Consider the following 20378-nt stretch of genomic DNA (forward strand, 5'->3'; position numbering starts at 1 on the left):
TTGTTCTTGTGCAGGTTTTCTATGAAGAATTATTCTTTAGTATTCGTAGTATTATTTATATATATATTTATATATTATATATAACTTAATGATTGGTCCACAAAGTAGATCTGTGCGTTTCTCTAGTGCTTTTGTACAAAAGAAAAACAATATTATTATCAAAATATTCATTTAATGGCTTTACTTCATACATAAATACATGTTTAGATAACACAGGAGCGGTGATTGTTCAGTCAGTTTGGAAATTACTTTTGTTTAGATTTTTTGTTGTTGTTGTTGTTGGGTTTCTCTCTCTCTCTCTCTTTCTCTCTCTCTCTCTCTCTCTCTCTCAGGACTTTGTATACACAGGAGTGGCTGGTTACTCATCGCTACAAATACGCTACTCGGCGTCCTTTGTTTTTAACTCTTTGTTTATACCTTTTCCCCAGGACGGCTGCTAAGTATTTCTTGACAGCCATTTGTTTCCGGTAGCGGCTGTAGCTGTCCGTGAAGATGCCGTCTATGTGCCGCTTGGTCAGCGGTTCCGCCTCGTCCCCCAGGCCGCCGCCGGCACCGCTGCAAGCACCCAAAAGCACAGCTGCATCAGGCGCCGCCGCTCCGCCCCTCCGCGCCCCTCCGCGCCCTTCCGCGCCCCTCCGCGCCGCCCCTCTCCCCTTCCCCCCGCCCCCCGCCCCGACCCTGCGCGGCCCCGCGGCCGCCGCTGCCCCCCCCGCTCCGCCCCTGCCCCCGCGCAACACCTTTGCGCGGAAGATGCGCGGGGGAGACAAAGGCCGCGCCGAAACCCGCTCCCGGCGCGGTGCGCGCAAGTGGCGGCGGAGACAATATCTCCCCGCCATGAATTATTCATTGCGGCAGGGAAAGCTGCTCCCCCCGGGGCTTTATTAACGTGTTACCTTCTGCCGAAGGGCGGCGGGTGGCACCGGGCTCCCCCCGGCCCCGCCGGCGGCGGGGAGGCCCCGGGGAGACCCGCCCGGTTCACCTGGGGGGGCGCGGGGCTGCAGACGACTGTGTCCCCCCCCGCTTCAGCCGAGCCCTCGGTCATCGCTTCAGACAGACTGCTCCCCCCTTCCCCCACACCCCAGCAGACCGGGGAGGCTGCCCAACTTCTTAATTTTAAATCACCCGGTTGCAAAAAATTATAGAGATATATATGCACACACATACATACATACATACATATATATATGTATGTCTGAGGGTATTAAACCAAACAAACCTCCGTGAACGTCTGCGCTGACAGCCGGGCTCACGCCGCTCCGGGAGCGCTCCGGGAGCCGCGGCCGGGGTCGGCTGAGGTCTGGGGAGCCGGACATCACCCCCAACACCCCCCCTCCAGCCCCACCGCCGCCCCAACAAATTCCCAGCCCCGGCCGGGGCAGCTTTGTTCCCTCCAGCCCCGCGGCCTTTTAAACGCCTCCGCTCCGGCACCACCAACGCCCACCGCGGGAAAGGAAAGCGCAGGAACCCTTACCCGACCCGTTTGGCCATCAGGGAGTGCAGATATTTCCTGGCGGATAACTGGCCCAGGAGTTTCCTGTAGGCTTTGTTGAAGATCCCATCGGCGTGCCTGGGCGGAGGGAAGAGCCCGCGGATGAGCGGCGAGGCCCGGTAGGCGGCTGCGGCGGGGTGCGGGAAGCCCGGGAGGCGGCGGTGACCGTCCCTCCCCGCCGGCGAGCGGAGGGCGGCATCTCCCCGCGTCCCCCGGGACTCCTCATCCCCACCCAGACCCCTCCCCGCCGCAACTCGCTCGGCTCGGCGCTGGCTGAACATTTCGGCTCCGTTTGCGGGAGCATCGCCAGCCCTTACCCGCCGCGGGCGGCTCCCCAGCTCCCTCCCTCCCTCCCTCCCCCACGCTGCTGGAGGTAAGGCGGCTTCTCCATTTCTTCTAGGCTTTAAACTGGGCACCGGGACCCGGGCAGCGTGGTCGTTTGTTTGGGCTCGAGGTTTATATATATATATATATATATATAAACATATATATAGGTTGCTGTTGGCTTGTTGGGTATTGTTATTATTTTTTTCCCCCAATCGGCTCGGCCAGACCTGCTTTGCTCCCGCCTCAAAATTCACGCCTGAACACCCCGCGAGTTGCAGTCACCTCTTTTCCGGTGGGTAATACAAGGTGTACATCTCGCCGATCACGGAGGACGGATTCGCTATACCGAGGGGCTCGTGGTCGTAGGCGAAGTCCTGCAGGGTGTTCCCGTCCTCGTCGTAGACTTCATCCTCCAGCCTGGCAACGAGAGCAGCAAGGGGAAGGAGTCAGCCGGGCTCGGCGGGGCCCTCCGCTCCTCTCCCCGCCGCCGGCTCCCGCCTGCCTCAGTGGCCGCCCCCCGGCAGAGCCGACCCGGGCGCCCCGTCCGTCTGCCCCCATCCCCTCCCTGCGCCCGCCCGCTCCCCATCCCCGCCCTCCTCCTCCTCTGCGGGGCAGGACCACGGGGAACACACCCGCCGTCAAACGTGCTCCGAGAAAAGCCCCAAACACCCCCCACCACCACCACCCCCGTCCTTCACCCCCCCCCACGGGAAACAGCCCCTCTCTGCCACAGCCACGGCTGGTGCTTCCCGAGCGGAGCGCAGGCAGGGGCAGGCGTGCAGGCTGCCGCGCACACACACACACGCACGCACGCACACACGCACACGCGTGTGTGTGCCAGGGGCTGGGCGGGAGCCAAGCCGCCTCCCCGGCGGGGACGGGGCGGTGAGCGGCAGCCCCCGCCGCCGGGGCCGGGACCGCGCCCCGCTCCTCCCCGCAGAGCCCGCCGGGCCGGGGGCGGGGGAGGGGGGGGTGGGGGCTTCGCCTGGTGGTGGTTTTCGTTGAATGGTGCCTCTGCCCTTTGAGATCTCGCTAGGTTCGTCCCTCCGCCCCCCAGCCCACTTCCCCCCCGCCCCCCCCCACCGCTCTCTGCCTCCCTCTCTGCAGTACGATGTAGGTCATTGTACGTTACAGGCAGCTATTTTTGTCTGTGAGCTTTAGCGGAGGTATTAATAATAGATGCCGCTAAAGTGTTTCACTCCTGCTAATTCAGGCGCTTGAATGGAGAGAGCGGGGTTGCTGCCAGCTAATGGCCCCGCAGGCCACCGGGCCCTCTGCCCCGTAGCCCCTCTGCCCGGGGAGGGGGCTGCTCTCAGCCAGCCCCGACGGGCTCCCGGTTCGTGCAAGGACATTTGGGAGCCCCCAAAAGAACACCCTCCCTCGGACAGCCTTGCGCGCCCGGCATCGCCCCCCGCTCACAGCTGAGCCGCACAGCGGTGTCCCCCGTAGGGCAGCCCGGAATAGACCCAAGCGCCAGTGGGGCAGGACAACAGCACCGAGCTCAAAACTCCCCCCAAGCCAAGCAACACCGGTGGCCCAAGCAGGCTACAAGCAGAGTGGGACCAGGCTGCCAGCGGCCGTCCCGGACCGGGTGCCCTGCACCCCCAGCCACGTCCCAGCATGGGAAACTCGCTTGTGCCGACTCCTCTGGGGGGGTCCCCCACTCCTGCCCCAAACACAGCGGGGTCCAAACGCCACCTCCTGCCAGGTGGAAAGGGACAGCATAGGCATCAGCCTGCGCTGGAGCCCCGCAAGACAACTCCGAACAGACACAGACAACCAAACAACCTTGTGCCAGCCGCTTTCCCCCGTGAGAAGGGAGGTCGCAATACAGACAGGTAAACAACAGGGGAAGAGACTGATTTCCCGTCGACTCCACTTCTGCTACACGAGCCATGACAGCTCTCGCATGCTTGCAGCTAACGGTGTCGTCGGCTCCCCCCTCTTCCCGGCTCCCCCCACCCCGGTCCGGGCAGGCGAATCTCGCCGCCGCTCACCCTGGGCGAGCTTGCGGGCAACAGAAAGCGTCCGAATTGCGCCGGGGCCCGTACAGGGCAGGGGGCAGGCGGGGGGGGGACATGCTGTGCCCCGCCGAGATGCGCTGGGACCCCGGCCCGCTCCCGCCGAGACGCAGCAGAGCAGCCCCTACCCCGTTACCCCCCCCTCCCTCCCCCCCAGCCCCACCGCGCCGGGATCCCGGGGAGCGGCCATGGCAGAAGCCAGTGCTGCAGGCGGGGACGTGATGGGACGGGACGGGCCCCCTCCTCCCTGCCTGACCCTCCCGGCGGCTCCTCTCCCAGGGCGGAGGGGGTGGGCGCACAGCCGAAGTGGAGGGGGTTCGTTTGGTGAGTGAGTCCGTCATCCCCCCCGTCCCCTTCTACTTTCCTTCCCGGTAAGATTCCCCTGCCCTTAGCAAAACCGGGGCAGCGGGGGCCCGAAGGGATCCCGGCGGAGTCCCCGGGGAGGTACGGAAGGACTTACCTGAGCGCCGGGTACTGAAGTCCGGCCGCAGGTGAGCAGTAGACGCTGCAGTGCATTACTATGCCATAGACCAGGAGTGCTAGGATCGCTTTGCTACACATTGCCACTCTGTGCGGGAGGGAAAGGAAAACCGCCTTAAAAAAAAAAAAAAAAGAAAGAAAAAAAAAAAAAACACGAAAAAAACACCCCACGACCCACCAAGCCCCCGGCCGAGCCTGCGGGGGAGGGAGAGAGCGCGGCCCCCTTGGGGCAGGCGCTCCGGGCAACCAGGTGCCGGCGCGGAGAGGCGCGGAGAAGCGCGGAGCTGTGCCCGGCGCGGAGCGCTGCCGCCGCCGCCGCCCGCCCCGTCGGTGCCCGCCCGCCCCGGGAGCGCTGCGGGAAGGCCCGGCGAGCTGCTTCGTGTCCTTACCATTAAACTCTAAACACCCGGCACTAAGAGCGTTTGGCTGCGAAACGAAAAAAAAAAAAAAAAAAAAAAAAAGAAGAAGAAAAAAAGACCCCAAATGTGGGTAAAAATAGAGCTGTCTCCCAAGTTGCGGCCGAAAGGAGTTAAAACCCTCGTGGCATCGCCTCTGCGATGGGCGAAGGACCCGCGGGATGAGAAGACGCAAAAGCAGCAGTTAGTTGTTTGCTGATTTTAGGGGAATCCACTCCAAAAAAGAAAAAAAAAAAAGGGGGGGGGCAAAAAAAAAAAAAAAAAGATAAAGAAAAAAAAAGTTTGCAGGTAGCAACACAGATTTGGAGTGGAGTCTGCAAGGGAAGGGAGAAAGAGGGATGGAGCGAGATGTCGCCGGAGAAGGGAGCGCAGGGGAAGGGGGAAGAGAGCGAGCGAGCCCGGGAGGGAGCGGAGGCGGGGAGCCGCGGGCTGGCTGCGTGCGATGTTGTCTTCCCCAGATCTCTCCCCTCACTGAGCGCCTTCAGCCTTCTCCTCTTCTTCTCTTCCTGCTCGGTGGCTCCAAACTTGACCAGCCTTCCGCGGGTCTGATACGCAATTAGCAACAAAATCTTTGCAAACACCCCGCTTCAGCAAGAGCCCTCTTCGTAAACATTTGCCTGCTTGTTACCTTAGAGGACGGGCAATATTGTTTGTTGCCCCCGTGGTGGTGTCCGGATTTTTATTCATGAATCAAATGCCTCTTTTTTTTTTTTTCCCCAGTCACGTAATAATCGGGTATCAGAAAAGACGTCACCACCCCAATTCCTCAAGGAACACAGTTCTGTGTCGTCCTCAAAGATGAGCTTATCAGGAGTCATAAAGCTTCTCATAAACACCAACTCACACTCCCCCCTCCCCCCAACAACAACAAAAAAAATTAGGAAAAAAAAAAAAAACAAAGCAAACCAACAACCAAACAGCAACACACAGAAAACCCCCTATCCCACAAACGTAGAAGAATGCTCGCCGCGGTCAAGTTTTACCTGCCGTGGGAAGGGACCGGGAGGAGGAGGAGGGCGGTTTGGGGGGGGTAGGGGGGATCTCCGGACTTGTCGGGCTCCCCCGCGGTTTTTCTGCGCGTCTCTCCGCGGGACCAGCTCACCCGCGCCTGGGCCCGGGCGACGCTGAGCAGCCATGGCGTGGAACCCCCACTTCCACGGAGATAGGAGTGCCTATTTTTTTTTTCTCCTGAGCTTTTTCTTTTTTCTTTTTCTTTTTCTTTTTCTTTTTCTTTTTCTTTTTCTTTTTCTTTTTCTTTTTCTTTTTCTTTTTCTTTTTCTTTTTCTTTTTCTTTTTCTTTTTCTTTTTCTTTTTCTTTTTCTTTTTCTTTTTCTTTTTCTTTTTCTTTTTCTTCTTTTTCTTTTTTCTTTTTCTTTTTCTTTTTCCTTTTCCTTTTCTTTTTTTTTTTTTTTTTTTTTTTTAAGGATTGTTAATATTGTTCTCATTACGCAAGGCTCCCCCCCGGGGAAACCAGCAGCGGAGCGTGTGCCGCAGCCGCGGGGCTCGGGGGACGGGCCCCACGGCCTCCCCGTGGGGAGTGGCCCACGCGTGGCCACCGCGGCCCGGGAGCTGTGGGGTTTGCTTCTACCACCCTCCCCTCCCCCCCAGCCCCTTGGCCCGACCCTCTCCCCTCCCCGCCTTGTGCAGAGACAGATGTGCGACTCGCAGCGCTGGGCAGAGCGGGAGGGGAGAGGAACGCCATGAGGATTAAAAAAAAAAAAAAAAAAAGAAAAGAAAAAAGGAAAAAAAAAAGAAAGTTGATTTGCCGGGGGGACTGGGAGGGAAATCCCTTCTCTGGGGAGTTCCCCGCCGCCGGAATTATTTTCCCCCAAGTGATGCGGAGAGCGCCGGGCGCGGACCACCGGCGGGCTCCCAGGGGCTGATATTGCGCCCGTCTCCGCGCTCCCCTCCGTCAGCGGCCGAAAATCAGCCCTTCATTTCCGAGAATTACCCAAAGAAATACAGGCTGCAGGGGCCATTACTGCACATTTTAATTATTGGGATCATAAGCAGAGAGTTCAGGAAGCAACAATAATTTAGTTCTCCTGTTTCCTATTTGAATGGGTTTGGTGTAACATGCTTGGATGAGTTATTCGAGCCCAAATCGATTTCTCAAAAACAACAACAACAAAAAACACACCATACAATTACATTCCTATTATGGCCATTTAAGGTTTCAGTATTTTCCGGAGGTAAAGGAAATTTAAAGTGAATGAATTATTCTCGTAGAAATGACCACCGACGCGATGCCGGGGCGGGAGGAGACAGGACTCGGGGAGGCAGCGGGACTCTATCCCGCTTGTCATTCCAGTCTCGGGCGTGTAGGACCGGGAAAGGTCCCCGGTAAGAGAAGGGAGAGGCGAGATGGGCTTCCCCGCTGGCGCAGCGCCCGCCGCTCCCCGCGCTCCGCAGCCGCGGAGCGCGGGGAGCGGCGGGCGTTGCGCCAGCGCGGATCGTCCGTGAGCGGAGGGCGCCATCTAAAGAACAGGGAAGAAATAATTTCCTTTTTTTTTTTTTTTTTTTTTTTTAGAAAAAAAAAAGCCACTTTCAGTTACTTTTTATTTACGCCGTCTCATTTCCTCTCCTCCCTCCCCACTCCCCCGGATCCTTACAGAGAGCACCAGGATGCCTGAAATACCGGGCACCAGCAGCACAAGAAAAACAGATTCCTGTAAAATAGACCCGAAGCTCCAGACCCCACGTAAGCGGCCCGGTGCCGCCCCGGTGGTACTGCGCACGCAGGAGCAATGTCAGGACAGTTTGCCAAAAAAAAACACGGCTTCTAGGCTCTCACTTAGGGTGAATGAGTAACTCGCACATGATTCATGCCAATAAAAGTCTCACGGCATCTCAGTCTACTTCACGGGTATGTGTGTGTGTGTGCAACGTGAATGTGCATATGACACGGTTGCAGTTTAGGCTGAATAAGGTTTAAATCTGGTCTCCGTGTGTAAGTAAATTTCTGGATAACTCTGTCATTTCAAGGCTGAGAGGGATTTAAGGTTTATAATACTTACCTCTAAGGCAAACGCCTAAGGCAGCATCTGAGGAAAAGTAGGTTTTTCACTGGCAGAATTTCCTTCATCTTTCTCCTACCAGCTTAAATTAGACCTTTTAATTTACCTGACTATGCTATTTTAAATATCTATTTTATTAACTAGAGCATTATAACTCTATAGATATTTCTAGGGGAGCTTACATCCTCTGAGCCTTGTTAAGCCAGACCGGGACTGACTGCTCTAAACCCCACTGCCATAGGTTTAATTCAAGGAACATATTTCATCATGTACCATAATGGGTATCTTTTCCACTCTTCAGAAAACCTCATTTTTTTTTGCATAATTATGCATGTTTCTATAAAAAATACCAGGACTAATCTATCAAACCCTGAGGAACTTTATTGGTCCATAAAGCCAGATGATATATCATGCACACTTGTCGGATGTCCAGGCACGATATTCATATTTTCTCAGTACGTCCCACCTTAGCTGCATATTTTAAAAGGAACCTGGAAGATTGGCAGACCCGGAATACATAATTTTATCATGAAAGGGCACATGCTTTTATGCCAATATAGAAAAGGATGAATCCTTCTTTCTCAAAAGCAAACAATCCTGCCAACCCAGCTGTCTCTCTCTCACGCACACACTATGGGTTTATCATCTATCTTGTTATTATCTCTGCCCAGGCCTCCTTTCTTACAGGGATGGCTTGTGGAGCCCATTGCAGACCAGTCTGCCGATGAGTACACATCTACATCAGCTTTATGAACATAACACCAGCCTTCATCTTTTCTTGGCTTTCCAGCCCTGTCCTCCCCAAGAGCTAGCTCCTAGGAAGGATGGACTTGTCAGAAGGGAGATTAACTCGTCCATGAAGTCACTCAGGTGTAGCTGTGGTCATCTGATAATGGCTAATTAGGGATTGCCTGGCAGAAGAACAGAAGTTATTAAAGCTCAAGCAGGGGAAGCCAGGGCTTGGTGGACATTTCAGCACTTCCAGCTGAGACATGGCACCCGCAGTGGAGATGGGAAAGCTCTGCTTTCCTCATCAAGGCTGGATTACAGTTGCCTCAGGGACAGAGAGCACTGAAGCATCTCATTTGCAAAGTTGTTTTTTTCTTTTATTAAATCATCCCCTCTTGTGCTTTCTTCTTTAAGTAAAAGCAGTGGTATGTTTAGGTGCATTGTTGAAAGCATATACATTTCTGTCCTTCCTCACCTCTGTCGCAGACAGAAGAAGTAAAGCTATAATCTGTCCCACACTCAGGGATGTTCTGGGCAGGAGGCACAAACTATGGAAAAAACAGAGATCAACAGCCAGGGACAGTTCTGCAGACTGTCTCAAGACATGAAAGAGACAAGCCTCACCTGGTGGCTGGGACCCTGGCCAGCCTCTTCGCAGGTGACCACCAAGCATTAGCAAAGTCTTTGTGAGGATCTTCCAGATAATTTCTTGCTACCTTTTATCACCTTAATTATACTTCCAAGCAAACAGTTAAAAAACATTCTTAAGTATATGCACTCTGAGGAAAAGGACTGGGATTTTTTTCCTTTTCTTTTCTGAAGCGAGAAGGCAAGACAGTATATCCCAGCACAGCCGCACAGCAGCACCAGGAGTGCAGTCATCCCAGTCTTGCCCCTGCTTAGAGCTCATGGTGAGAGACAAGGCCAGTGGGTTGTCAGCGTCTTGCGGGATTGCCCACACAGAAGCTCAGTGTTCGATCTTCCATGGTGGGCATCCTCCTCCTCCTTTTCAGTAAATGAAGCTGGGTGACTATGACAACACAGATTTAAAGGAAAAGTCAATCCCGTCCAAACACAAAGGCAAGAAAAGCACTTTCTAGATGAATGAAAGACCCAAGAGTGGACTTGGTTCCACAAGGAGGAACTGCTACACTATGCATGTGACAGATAATTTCCCTGGATGACCAGTAGATACATTTCACAGAATCATAGAATGGTTAGAGTTGGAAGGGACCTCAAAGATCATCTAGTTCCAAAGTTCCAACCCCCCTGCCATGGGCAGGGACACCTTCCATTACACCAGGTTGCTCAAAGCCCCATCCAGCCTGGCCTTGAACACTTCCAGGGACAGGGCATCTACCACTTCTCTAGGCAACCTGCTCCAGTGTCTCACCACCCTCACAGTGAAGAATTTAATCCTGATATCTAATCTAAATCTACCCTCTTTCTATTATAATATCCTGTCTTTCACCCAAGTAAATTCATATTCTACAAGAGAAGAAAAAAATTTTCCTTGATGCTTTCTGACTATGGTTCTTCGATCAATCATTTATATATGAAAAGTAGAGAAATAAATCATGAAAGGCAAACAACAACACAAAAATCACATTTTGAAGATTTAATATTCCAAAGGCCTACTCTTCACTAAAGCCAGCAACCTACAAAATGCCACTAAAGATCTTGCTAGTCTGCAGGGCAGAACAAAAGCCTTTAGCACTGGCAGCAAGTCTAGGTTTATTCCCACTCTTCATTTCCATTTGGTCCAGCCTTCAGGGCAGGGTAAATCCTTAAGCAGATTGAACATATAAAGTTTCACGGAATGCTGCCAAGCTACAATAATTTTTACTGGACAAATAATGGCCACAATATCTTTGTGTTCCAGGTTGTTTTAAATGAAACTGGAACCCAGTGTGAATGGCAAGTACTGGTTTTGTACCCAAATGTGACAGAATTTTGGGTACACCTTTAGAAACAGTGGCACTGCCATGTGCCTGTGTCCAGAAACTAAAATACATCTGTAGTTCTGAGGTATTGCTAATGGCATAGCTAAAGTTATTCATAGTTTAGATTTACCAGAAATAGTTGGAACAAATTAATAATGAATTAGAACATTTCTTATCATCGCAGGAGCGAGAGGGAATAAATAGAATCATCCATATTTTCTTATTACAAAACAGTGTGCAGCCTATTACCAAACACTAATTTGGTGTTGCTTGCGCTGGAAAACTGTTGAAGGGTCCCTGGCTCCTGACAGCGCAGCTTAATTCAGTCTGACGGGAGCAAGGCTGCGCAGAGGCAGGCCGGGGCGGGCAGGTGAGGACCGTCCCAACAGGGGTGAATCCCAGCCTGCCAGAGCCAGGTGCCGCTCGATAATTCCAATTAACCACGCTAAAGACAACAGAGACGGGTCACGCAGAGCCCAGTAAATATCAATCAGAACCACATATTGTGATGAGAGGATAACGAAGTCTGCCTCATCAAGGAAAAGGGAAAAGACATTTGGTTGGGCGTAGAAGCCTGCCCTTGGTGGCTCGTGCACCCTGCGCCGCAGCGTCTGCCTTGCAAGGCTGCAGTCCGTGCTGGCTGTAGCCAAAATTGCCCTGACTGCGGGAGCCCTTCATGCAGCTTAGCTCCCCATTTCGAGTTTAGCGAGCAATGGGGAGAGCTCCCGCATCCCACTGTGGCACAGGAGAGCCCCTGCTCAGCCAGATGCACGGCTCCAGAAAGTCGCAGGGTGTGGGGTTGAGAGCGAGGAGCTGGATTTGCTGGCCTCTGTGCAGGGAGCGGATGGGACAGCAGACACCAGGGCCACGAGCCAGACACTGGGGCCAGAAGCCGGCACATGTTTTTTGGCTGCTGTCATGACTGGGCTCACAGAAAGCACCGAGACATTTGCACAGCGGCTGCCCCCAGCGAGGCCGTGGGTTGGATTTCTCCGTCAGCAGCCCCCACCAACAGCCACTTCTCAGCTGTGAGAGACCAGGGGCTATTTTAGCACCCAGTTGCCTTTAACTGCGAGTTTCTGGGTTTCCTGGGCTCTGAAACATGCCATAATGAAACAGCATGAAATAAATACCTAACTGCAGACACGACCCACTGGCATATGTTAAGGGCCAAAGCCTGAAATTATAGGCAGCATCACAGTTTTTAAACATTTTTTTATTCGAGTTCAATAAAGTACTTGGGTCTACTCAGCCTAAAAAGAAATGGGTGATTCTGAGTTGTTATATCTAAGGATAACACAGAGAATTTCCTGCGTGTGGCCTTATGGCCTGATCTGTCTCTATCCTCTAATAAAATGTATCTCTGTAACAGCTGAGGCAATTAATCACTTAAACAGAATTGGATTACAATCTCCATTACTTGAAAATCTTTAAAGTTGGGCTTGCTGTGTCTCTAAAAGATCCCAAGCTATTGAGCCAAATTCTTTGCCCCGCTTTATGCAAAGGTCAGACTGGATGTTCGTAATGGCCTCTTGTAATGTCAAAAATTGGTCTCTGACCCTTGTAATGCCACGGGAGAGGCTCTTACTGATTTCAGACAGAACTGCACTAGATTTATTGACCTTTCTCATTAGGAATGAAGTTTGTCTGCAGAAACTCCTATGTGATTTCATAACTCCAGGTGCCCGTCTACTGAGCTTATTATGTGAAAACTGCTGCCTTTCGTCCTTTTTGAATTTCATAGGAGTTCACAGAGCTCAACACAACCAGAAGTTGCTGGGACATTGCAAGACTGAACTTTCTCTTTCAACCCTCAAATTTGTGTTGAATCTCCAGAGGTAACAGAATTTTTCGACAATGACAACAAAATAACAAATTATGATACTCCAGATATGTTTAAAGTCCTGAAATGTCAGTACAGTATTTTTCACTGTAGTGAAATTCCCTTTCCTGGAACTTTCTTGCTATCATCTGCAAATATATAATGATATACTTTGAGTATGGGTTTTCAGAAAAAGTAATTAATTGCATATAATTTGGGGTGATTCTCTGATATATTTCACTCTACAGCAAAACCAATTTTCTTCTAAGTGTCAGCAACACTCAAGATTGCTCTAAAATGCATTAATTTGTTTTGTTTTAACTGTCTGAAATGAATGTTTTACCATCAGATAAAGACCTTTAGTCAGCTTCTGTGATTTAAAATGAGGGGGTGACAAGAATTTGCTCTGAGACACGATAGGCAAGAATCATGAGCAATGAATTATAGAAATTGTCAATTAATCAGTTCTACCTTTTCTGTTTGGAGCCAGGGGTTGCTACTGTTCATTTCCACATATCCTCTGTTTCTTTCCTCCCATTCCTAATGTAGAATATTTTTATGCAATTATCCCAGAGCCTGAACTACAAGGTAAATACTGGAATATGGGTATAAAGTTCTATGTATGAAAGGGGCAAATATTTGTTCAGTACTGAGATAATTATGCTAAAAACCTCCCATCATAGATTTAGGAAAAAACCTTTCTTCTAAATGAAAGATGAGCTGCATGTGGTCTGCTGATGATATGCCCATACTTATTCTGTGGGTTCTTCATCATTACAAAATATGCTATAATTATGTAATAACTTTCATCCAAAGCCACTACTACTAATCTCACAAAGGTCTTATAAGGCATATATTTATTGATATATTCCATCTATTTTACCCAGTAGAGTATCAAATACAGCAAATTCAGTGACTTCCTTGGGAGCACATAGCTAAAAAACATAATAGCCCTAAAATAAATATCTGACCCCACTGATGTCAAAAGCAGAGGTCCTAATGACTTTAGTGAGGTCAAACGATCACTTTTGGTTATCTGACTCCAATTTTTTGCAGTGGAGGTTTACTACTGAGAAGTTATATCTCCCTTGCCTCCAAACACTCAATGCTGTTAATCTATAAAGTAAATATCTGCTGATGAGTTCTGCCATAGATTCAGGGGAGTCTACTATTCAGTCTCTATAAAGAGTGATTAGAAAGAAAGTCTCATCCCACTCACCAAAATAGCAATTATTGTGTGATGGTCTCCACCAGTGCACGTAGAAATCAGCATCGCTTAAATGGCAAAGAAAACGATGGCCTCCAGAAAAGAAAATGTACAGTGAATGACATGAAACACAAGTGAATTCCTCTAGTTGTTGTTAGTTTGAAGATGATTAATAACCTTGAACTAAACCAAAAATAATTAAAACCACATTACTCATCCTCAGAGAACAAGGTAATCAAAGGAGACTTTGCAACAGAGCAAAAGCTGTCCTTCAAAAGAAATCTTTCCCCATCTTCCAGTGTTGATTAGTGAACAATACTGTTAGTCATTACACTCAATATAGTTGGTGTCCGTCCTTGATTTTCCTGGGGGAAGAAGAGGCAGCAGGGAGAGCTGAATCACGAGTTTTCCTCATATTTTTTCTTAATGAACAACAGTGTGCACTGCTGTTCTGGAACACAGCACCAGGTAATGTCAGCACAGTCACTGGTGTGCGTTAGAAAGATGACAAAAGTTCCCAAGCATTGATCCACAGACTAAAAGCATGAACTTGCTATAAGGATGTGAAGAGAAGGGTAATGTCCAATGATTCCTCCTATTTTCAAAGTCTGCATTTGGTTTAAAAAGTTCAATCTGTCGTAAATACTTTCTCGGGATCATTCCTTCCTAATTCTATAGGTACTAAAGCATGGGAGACAAACCACCCCAGAATATATGATTCATGGATATAAAATTTAGGAATGGTTAACAAGGAACAGCACTGCAAAACATCGAATCCTTGTGGTATTCTGTGCTGTGCTACATTAGTCCTAAGCCTAAATGAGCCTGCAACAAAAGGGAAGCTCATCTTGAAGAAGAAAATAGCTTCTCTGCTCCAGTTAGGCGATATAAAACTAAAAGGTCACAGACATATTAAACTTAATTTTTTTGAACTAGTAAGAAATAGAGAAAACATGACGGGATTGTGGGTTTCTCTTTTCAGAGGTTTTTGTGGAAGGAGCAAAGTGGAGTGAAGTCGGGTATGGCTCTTTAATTCCATGGAGATGCGTGAGCAAAGCCCGTACAGTTGCTTTAACTCACAGCTGCTGCCTTATCCTCGCTGAGCATTGCATACCTGCGACTCTCAGTGACTATGACATGTCGCTAATATCCTTAGATGGCCTGGCGTCCTGGTTAGAAATGCAGCAAGTTTTAAATACGTAAATACAATGAAGGTGAGTGTTGAATGCTTGACTTCCTCGGGACTGGGCTGTTAATGGCACCTGTATAGTACCAGGTGTGGAAACTGTTTATTTCACATTATCTTACACCTTCAGATTGTCTTCTAAGTGAAATGTTAAGGTAGGGGTAAAAGGAAAACTTTCTAGGCGTAAGAGCTTTGCAATACTCCCCCAAGGGGACCCGCAGAAGCTGTACCTCCAATGGAAACTCCTAAACATAATTTCTACAAAGCACCTGAAAGTATGTTGTAAGGAAAACCCTGGCTCTGCCAGAAGCATTAATGCACAGAGAACAGTAAAGTTCATATGGATGTATTTCAAAGAAGCCCTGTGACACACTCTGTAATAACCCAGCCCCAGATTCCCTGCCTTTCCGTCGCATCCTCATCGCTCAGTTTTGCTTTGGCAAAAGCTGCAGCAGTACAAGATGCATCCATCCATCCTGTCCCATCCCATACCACCCTGCCCTGTCCACCCCCAGCCAGCCATAACCTGCTAAATGTCATAGATGCATCATACGCTACAGAGGTATCATGAGTACACCATAGAGGGGTTTATTTGTAGGAGAAAAACCCAATTGTACTCCCACCACAGCGTCACTGAGGTGTTGGTGCAGAAAACAGTTGCAGCCTCCTGTGTCAGTGATTTTCTCATTTCGCTGGCTGTTAGGTCTGTTACAGATCAGGTTGAGAGCAGCGATATTAGAAGAGCTGAATTGGGAATATTTGCTGCCCGTTTGGGCTCTCACGCCCCCACCACGTAAGACCTGTTGCAGCCACATGAGCGCTGTGGGCACAGGGTACGTTGGCACCAGCAGACACTGAGCCGAGGGCTTGACGTTTTACTGTGGATGTGAGACGCCTTCTGACCCTACAAGACAGAAGGTGGTGGCCCTCCCGTAGGGCATCTGAGTGACAACAGGAAAGGAGAATTCGTGCAGGAGTAGGCGTACGTCCAGGCTGGTCTTTATTTAACCAGACTGAGAAATAGCAGCCCCAAGGACATAGCAGCCCTGGCTTTTGCACACAACAATCCTTAAGAGTGCCCATAAAGAGCTCTGCAGGCTGGGGGGGGGGGGGGGGTGGTGAGCACACAGTGGGAGTACGTGGCCAGATGCTACTTTATGGCAGATATTTCGCAGAGGAAGCGCAAAGCCGCCGTGCCACCTTGTGGCTGCTAGATTACAGCTGGCACAGGGGGATGCCACCCCTCCTTCTGCTCCATAGGCACGCTCTTAGAATAAAAGCACTTTGCTTCCTGCAAGCCATGGGGACATCAATGTATCGCTTTCGGGCGGGTGTGAGCCCTCACCCTGAGTATCTCCTTCAGGTACATTAAAGGGCCTGAGTCATCCTGAGTAGCACTTGGAAGAAGCAAACGGGTCTCCAAAGTGAGTGGGGGCAGGCACGAGTGCCGATCCCACTGGCACTGCCCACGAGCCGCATGGAAAATCGCCTCCCGGTTTGGGTATGCGATGTTCTAAGTGAGCTCCATGGCTGGCCAGGGTGAGAAAAACATTTTCTTGTTCTTTCCCGGTGCATTACGAAAACCCACTAAAAGGAGCTTTTCGCACCACAAAACCTTTTAAAAGGATTCTGTCAACACAAAAGCAACATTGACAGCAGTTGCCTTTAAAAGTACTTGAGTCTTCAAACTCTAAAAGATGCTTCTTAATTATTTTTTTAATTTTTTTTTTTTTTTATTTTCCAGACTTGGTCTACTCTCAGGCTTCAGAGAATTGTTTTCTGTAATTGCATGAGTAAGAAAATGTATCGTGAGATTAATTCCCATAACAATTTTTAGAACAATTTGTAAACATGTTCTTCACAAAATGGATATTCAAATACATGAATCTTTGCCTCAGTAATAATATAAAATTGCTGCAGGGAAACTTTACTGGAGATACTGAGGGGAGTACAAGCCCCATTAGCATGTGGTGCCGCTGGCCCAGGTCACGTCACCAAGTGGTCAATACGCTCTGCTGTATTTTCTTCCTCTTCTCCTTCACCCTTCATCCACGTGTATTGGCATCCAGCACTGATGACTGGATGCACAAAGATGATTTTTCTAACACGGATTTTTCTCCGCTTTTGATGATATTAAGAGGCAAATTGCCACACAGAGAGCAACGTGCCCATCTCGCATACTTCAAGTACAGTGCTACCATTGCTGTCTCTGGGAAAATATATGGATGGGCCACCACTTTCACCCCTTTCATCTCTCAGCAATTAGAGAAGTCGTTTCTCTTAAAAAGGGGAGCACGCTCAGAGTCCTGTCTCCTGAAACTTCTCCCTTGGCTCTCATTCTGATCATCTCATTACTATAAAACTTGTATAAATGCTTCCTATAGAGAAATTTCAGCATAGGAATTTGCAAGTCAAAACAGGCAATTAGTTTATAAATTACCAGTCTTCTGTATTTTGGAGATTACTTACAGCTCTGGCCACTGCAGCATGCAGTTAAGAAAGAAAAAATACAGAAGATCTTAGTTCTGGTACTGCTGAGAAGGAATCGTGTGCTACAGTCAGTTTTTGTACTGAGAGAAACTAGTATTACAGTAGGAAGAGCCCACTGTTTTGGAATAGTACCAACCACCAGCTTATTTTGTGTTTAGAAAGGTTTTTATTTGTTCATTCAATAGGAAGCATCAAAGATGTTAATAGCTAAAAATTAATCACCCTGCACCAAAATATCCTGCTTCCAGAAATAATCATGCAAGTGATAAAACCATGGGTCAGCTGCTACTTGGCAAAGAACTTTTAAGCTCTAACAAGAGGGCAATCCACATCCACAGCTCACATCAATCCCTTGGCAATCAGAGAGTAGCCAACCTGGCTGGACAGCTAGTAAAAATGAAATTTAAGATGTTCAGAACCAATTCAGTCCGTGAAGACTTTGGAGCTCAGGTTGAGAGCTGATCCTGACATCTGTCAATAACAGTTACTTTGCAATATTATGCAGTAACGGATCCCAAAAAGGTTTTAATATTTTGACCTTATATCATGAACTTGGAGGCAATCACTGGAGAATATCCTTTCTTAAGACATAGTTATAAAACATGCAAAATGCATAATCCAAAATTCAACATGTTTTTTTTGTTTTGTTTTGTTTTTTTAGGGTTAAAATGACGTCTCCAAAGAATAAGCAGAACCACCTTATCCCGGTGCAATACAAACCCTGAAGAACCATACAAGGACTGCAACATTCTAACCTTTGAAGAATATAAAAGATCCGTATGGAACATTTTGCATCTGAGGAACATTAACTCTGGATCATGTGGAAACGTCTAAAATAAGGACGTGACGAAGCTGGCCTCTTTAATGACTAGAAAAAGAAATAAAATGGAAAATACCCACCTTCCAGGCCTCACCCTGTGCAGTGACCTGGAAAAGAAAACCTATTGGCACCAGCAATCAAGCTTTCCTGTATTATCTTCCCGGGGGGTTGATTACACTGTCCTAAATGTGGGTGACTGCTTGAGGTCTAAAATTCTTTACACTGTAGTTATTCCTCAGAAATCCAAACATAATTAGAAAAGCAGAAATATACAGTGGTAGCCAGCATATAGTACGGCACATAGCAATAACAGTTCAGAATTACTGATCAGGAAGGGTAACAAAACAAGGCTACCAGCATGCCAGCTGTGAAGTTTATGATTTTCAAGGCACCTTTTACAAAAGGAGTAGGAAAGTAGTTCAGAAATTAGAAAAGCACTGCAGTATCACATCTGTTTCTCCCAAATGGGCAATTTTTGTAGTTATTTCCAATGAAAAAAAAGCACACATTCTCCAAGTACCATTAACCAGAACTCATTCTCTTTTAATGTATTTTTAAGAAAAAGTTCCAGTTTTATCTTGCACACTTGATTTGACCAAAGGGTGCTGAAAAATAAACTTCTGATGCCAGCAAAAGCCGTTAAGCATTCTAAATAGGTGATGAGTCGGTTTCATTCATGTTTCTAACTTACATTACTCTAAAACAAATGAAGAACAGCCAATGTTCTTCCAATATTAGCTTATTACACTGACAGAGAGTTTCTCAATGTTCCCCTCACATTTTTATTCTTATTATGATCAAATCACGATGTTCCGTCTCGTACAGGCAGTGTATTATGCCAGGCACTGTATGCACCTGTTTGAGACGGCTCTCGTCCAAAGGCTTCACAAGCTGAACAGAGAGGACAGACATGAATGAGAAACGGTAGGCACAAAAGAGAATGCTCTCCCTGTGATTATGCAGGGAAATTGGTCTCAAAGTGGGAAATCAACTCCACGTCTCCAAGTCTGCCGTTCTGCCTTGTTGACCACACTACTTTGCAGTACACAACTGATTTTTTTCTCTTCTATTTTTTATGGTTTGGGGGTTTAATAAGGCTTGGTCTCAGTGGCAAATTCCAGCTAGAGATCACAGGGAATGTTTTCTGTTAAATGCAAGTCCAACATCTCTGGCCAAATTTGTGCCTGCTAGCTAACCCGCACTATTACTGTGGTGTTACCTACTGCGCTCACGGTGTTCCCACTTGAAACAGAGGTCAAATTGTATGGACTTTTGTTTTCCCTCAACTTTGATAAACAAGCATTCCTGCTGCTTTCATTCCTGCGGGGAATTCATATTCAGCACTATCATTTCCAGTTCCTCGGCCTATCGAGTACTGTTCACGTTTTATTTCATTGCAGACAGAAGAGCATGAAGTGTTTTTTTTTACCTACCTACAAGCTTGTAAATCCTCTCGAAGGTCTTAAGGAGGAAACAACATCAAGTTAGATAAGAAAAGAACAGTGAAATTCACATGAAAATTGTGTATATCCTTATTTTTATAACTGCAGTGGAGGTCAGCCGGTATTAAAGATGACGTACTTATCCATATTTCACTTTATATGCTAATCGCACACACATTTTTACTACAAGGTCTGGAAAAAACACCCTTCTCTAATAATATGTTGAACCTTCATCTTAATCACATAACTTTGGTTGGAAACTGTTCTTGGGAAAGATTGGTTAATATTTATAAAGTGCTTTAAAGATGAAAGAACTGCACACTTACACATGTTATTGCATTCATGGCATTATTATAAGCTTAAACCTGAAGTGAACGTTTCTTCTGTTGAACTGGAATCTGAACTGAGAAACTTTTTAGCAGTAGATGTTTTTCTTCACTTCTACTGAAAGCTTCAGCCCTGAGGTGATGAAATCACCCTGAATGCCACATGGAGAGAATGCCATTCAGTAAGCAGTGATTTTCTAGTTGGAAAGACCAAGAAAGTAATTTGTGGCCTTTTACATCTTTAATGCAGGACAGAGTTTCGTCATGATGGAAGAGGAGGAAGGGTTGACAGTGCAGTACATTCTCATTTAAAAGATTTTCTCTATACACTGTGCTTCAAAGATCAGGCATATAATTTCCATTTGCACTTAATTTCATTACTGACAGAAGATACTGAGAGAGGGGAAGAGAAAACAGCTAAGCAAGCAGAATTGCAAAATTCTCTGTTTAACACAAGAATTGAGCATATCAATATTTTCCTCCATATGCTTCATAAATGAAGAGGTCCCAGTTCTCACATTTAGACCTCCTGGAATCTGCTTTGAGGTTCTAAAATACTAAAAAGAAAAATAATAATATGCTGAACTTTCTACTTATATTTCATGACTTGAAAGTTTAGCCAAGGTGTATGAATTAAAAAGAATACAGCAAAGTCCTTAGACT

General features: G+C 48.0%; 1 protein-coding gene across 1 annotated transcript; it reads right to left on the reverse strand.

Moving 5' to 3' along the window:
* Nucleotides 1-368: 368 nt before the first annotated feature.
* Nucleotides 369-4398, reverse strand: ADCYAP1 (adenylate cyclase activating polypeptide 1; the record flags this gene model as incomplete). The annotated part of the gene is made up of 4 exons (XM_082479717.1): nt 369-555; nt 1472-1567; nt 2099-2233; nt 4298-4398. The coding sequence occupies 4 exons, from the start codon at nt 4396-4398 to the stop codon at nt 369-371; spliced, it is 519 nt and encodes a 172-aa protein (XP_082335843.1).
* Nucleotides 4399-20378: the final 15980 nt, after the last annotated feature.

Source organism: Vanellus vanellus (genome assembly GCF_965231255.1).
Source record: "Vanellus vanellus genome assembly, chromosome: 2".
In the NCBI taxonomy this organism is placed as follows: Eukaryota; Metazoa; Chordata; class Aves; order Charadriiformes; family Charadriidae; genus Vanellus; species Vanellus vanellus.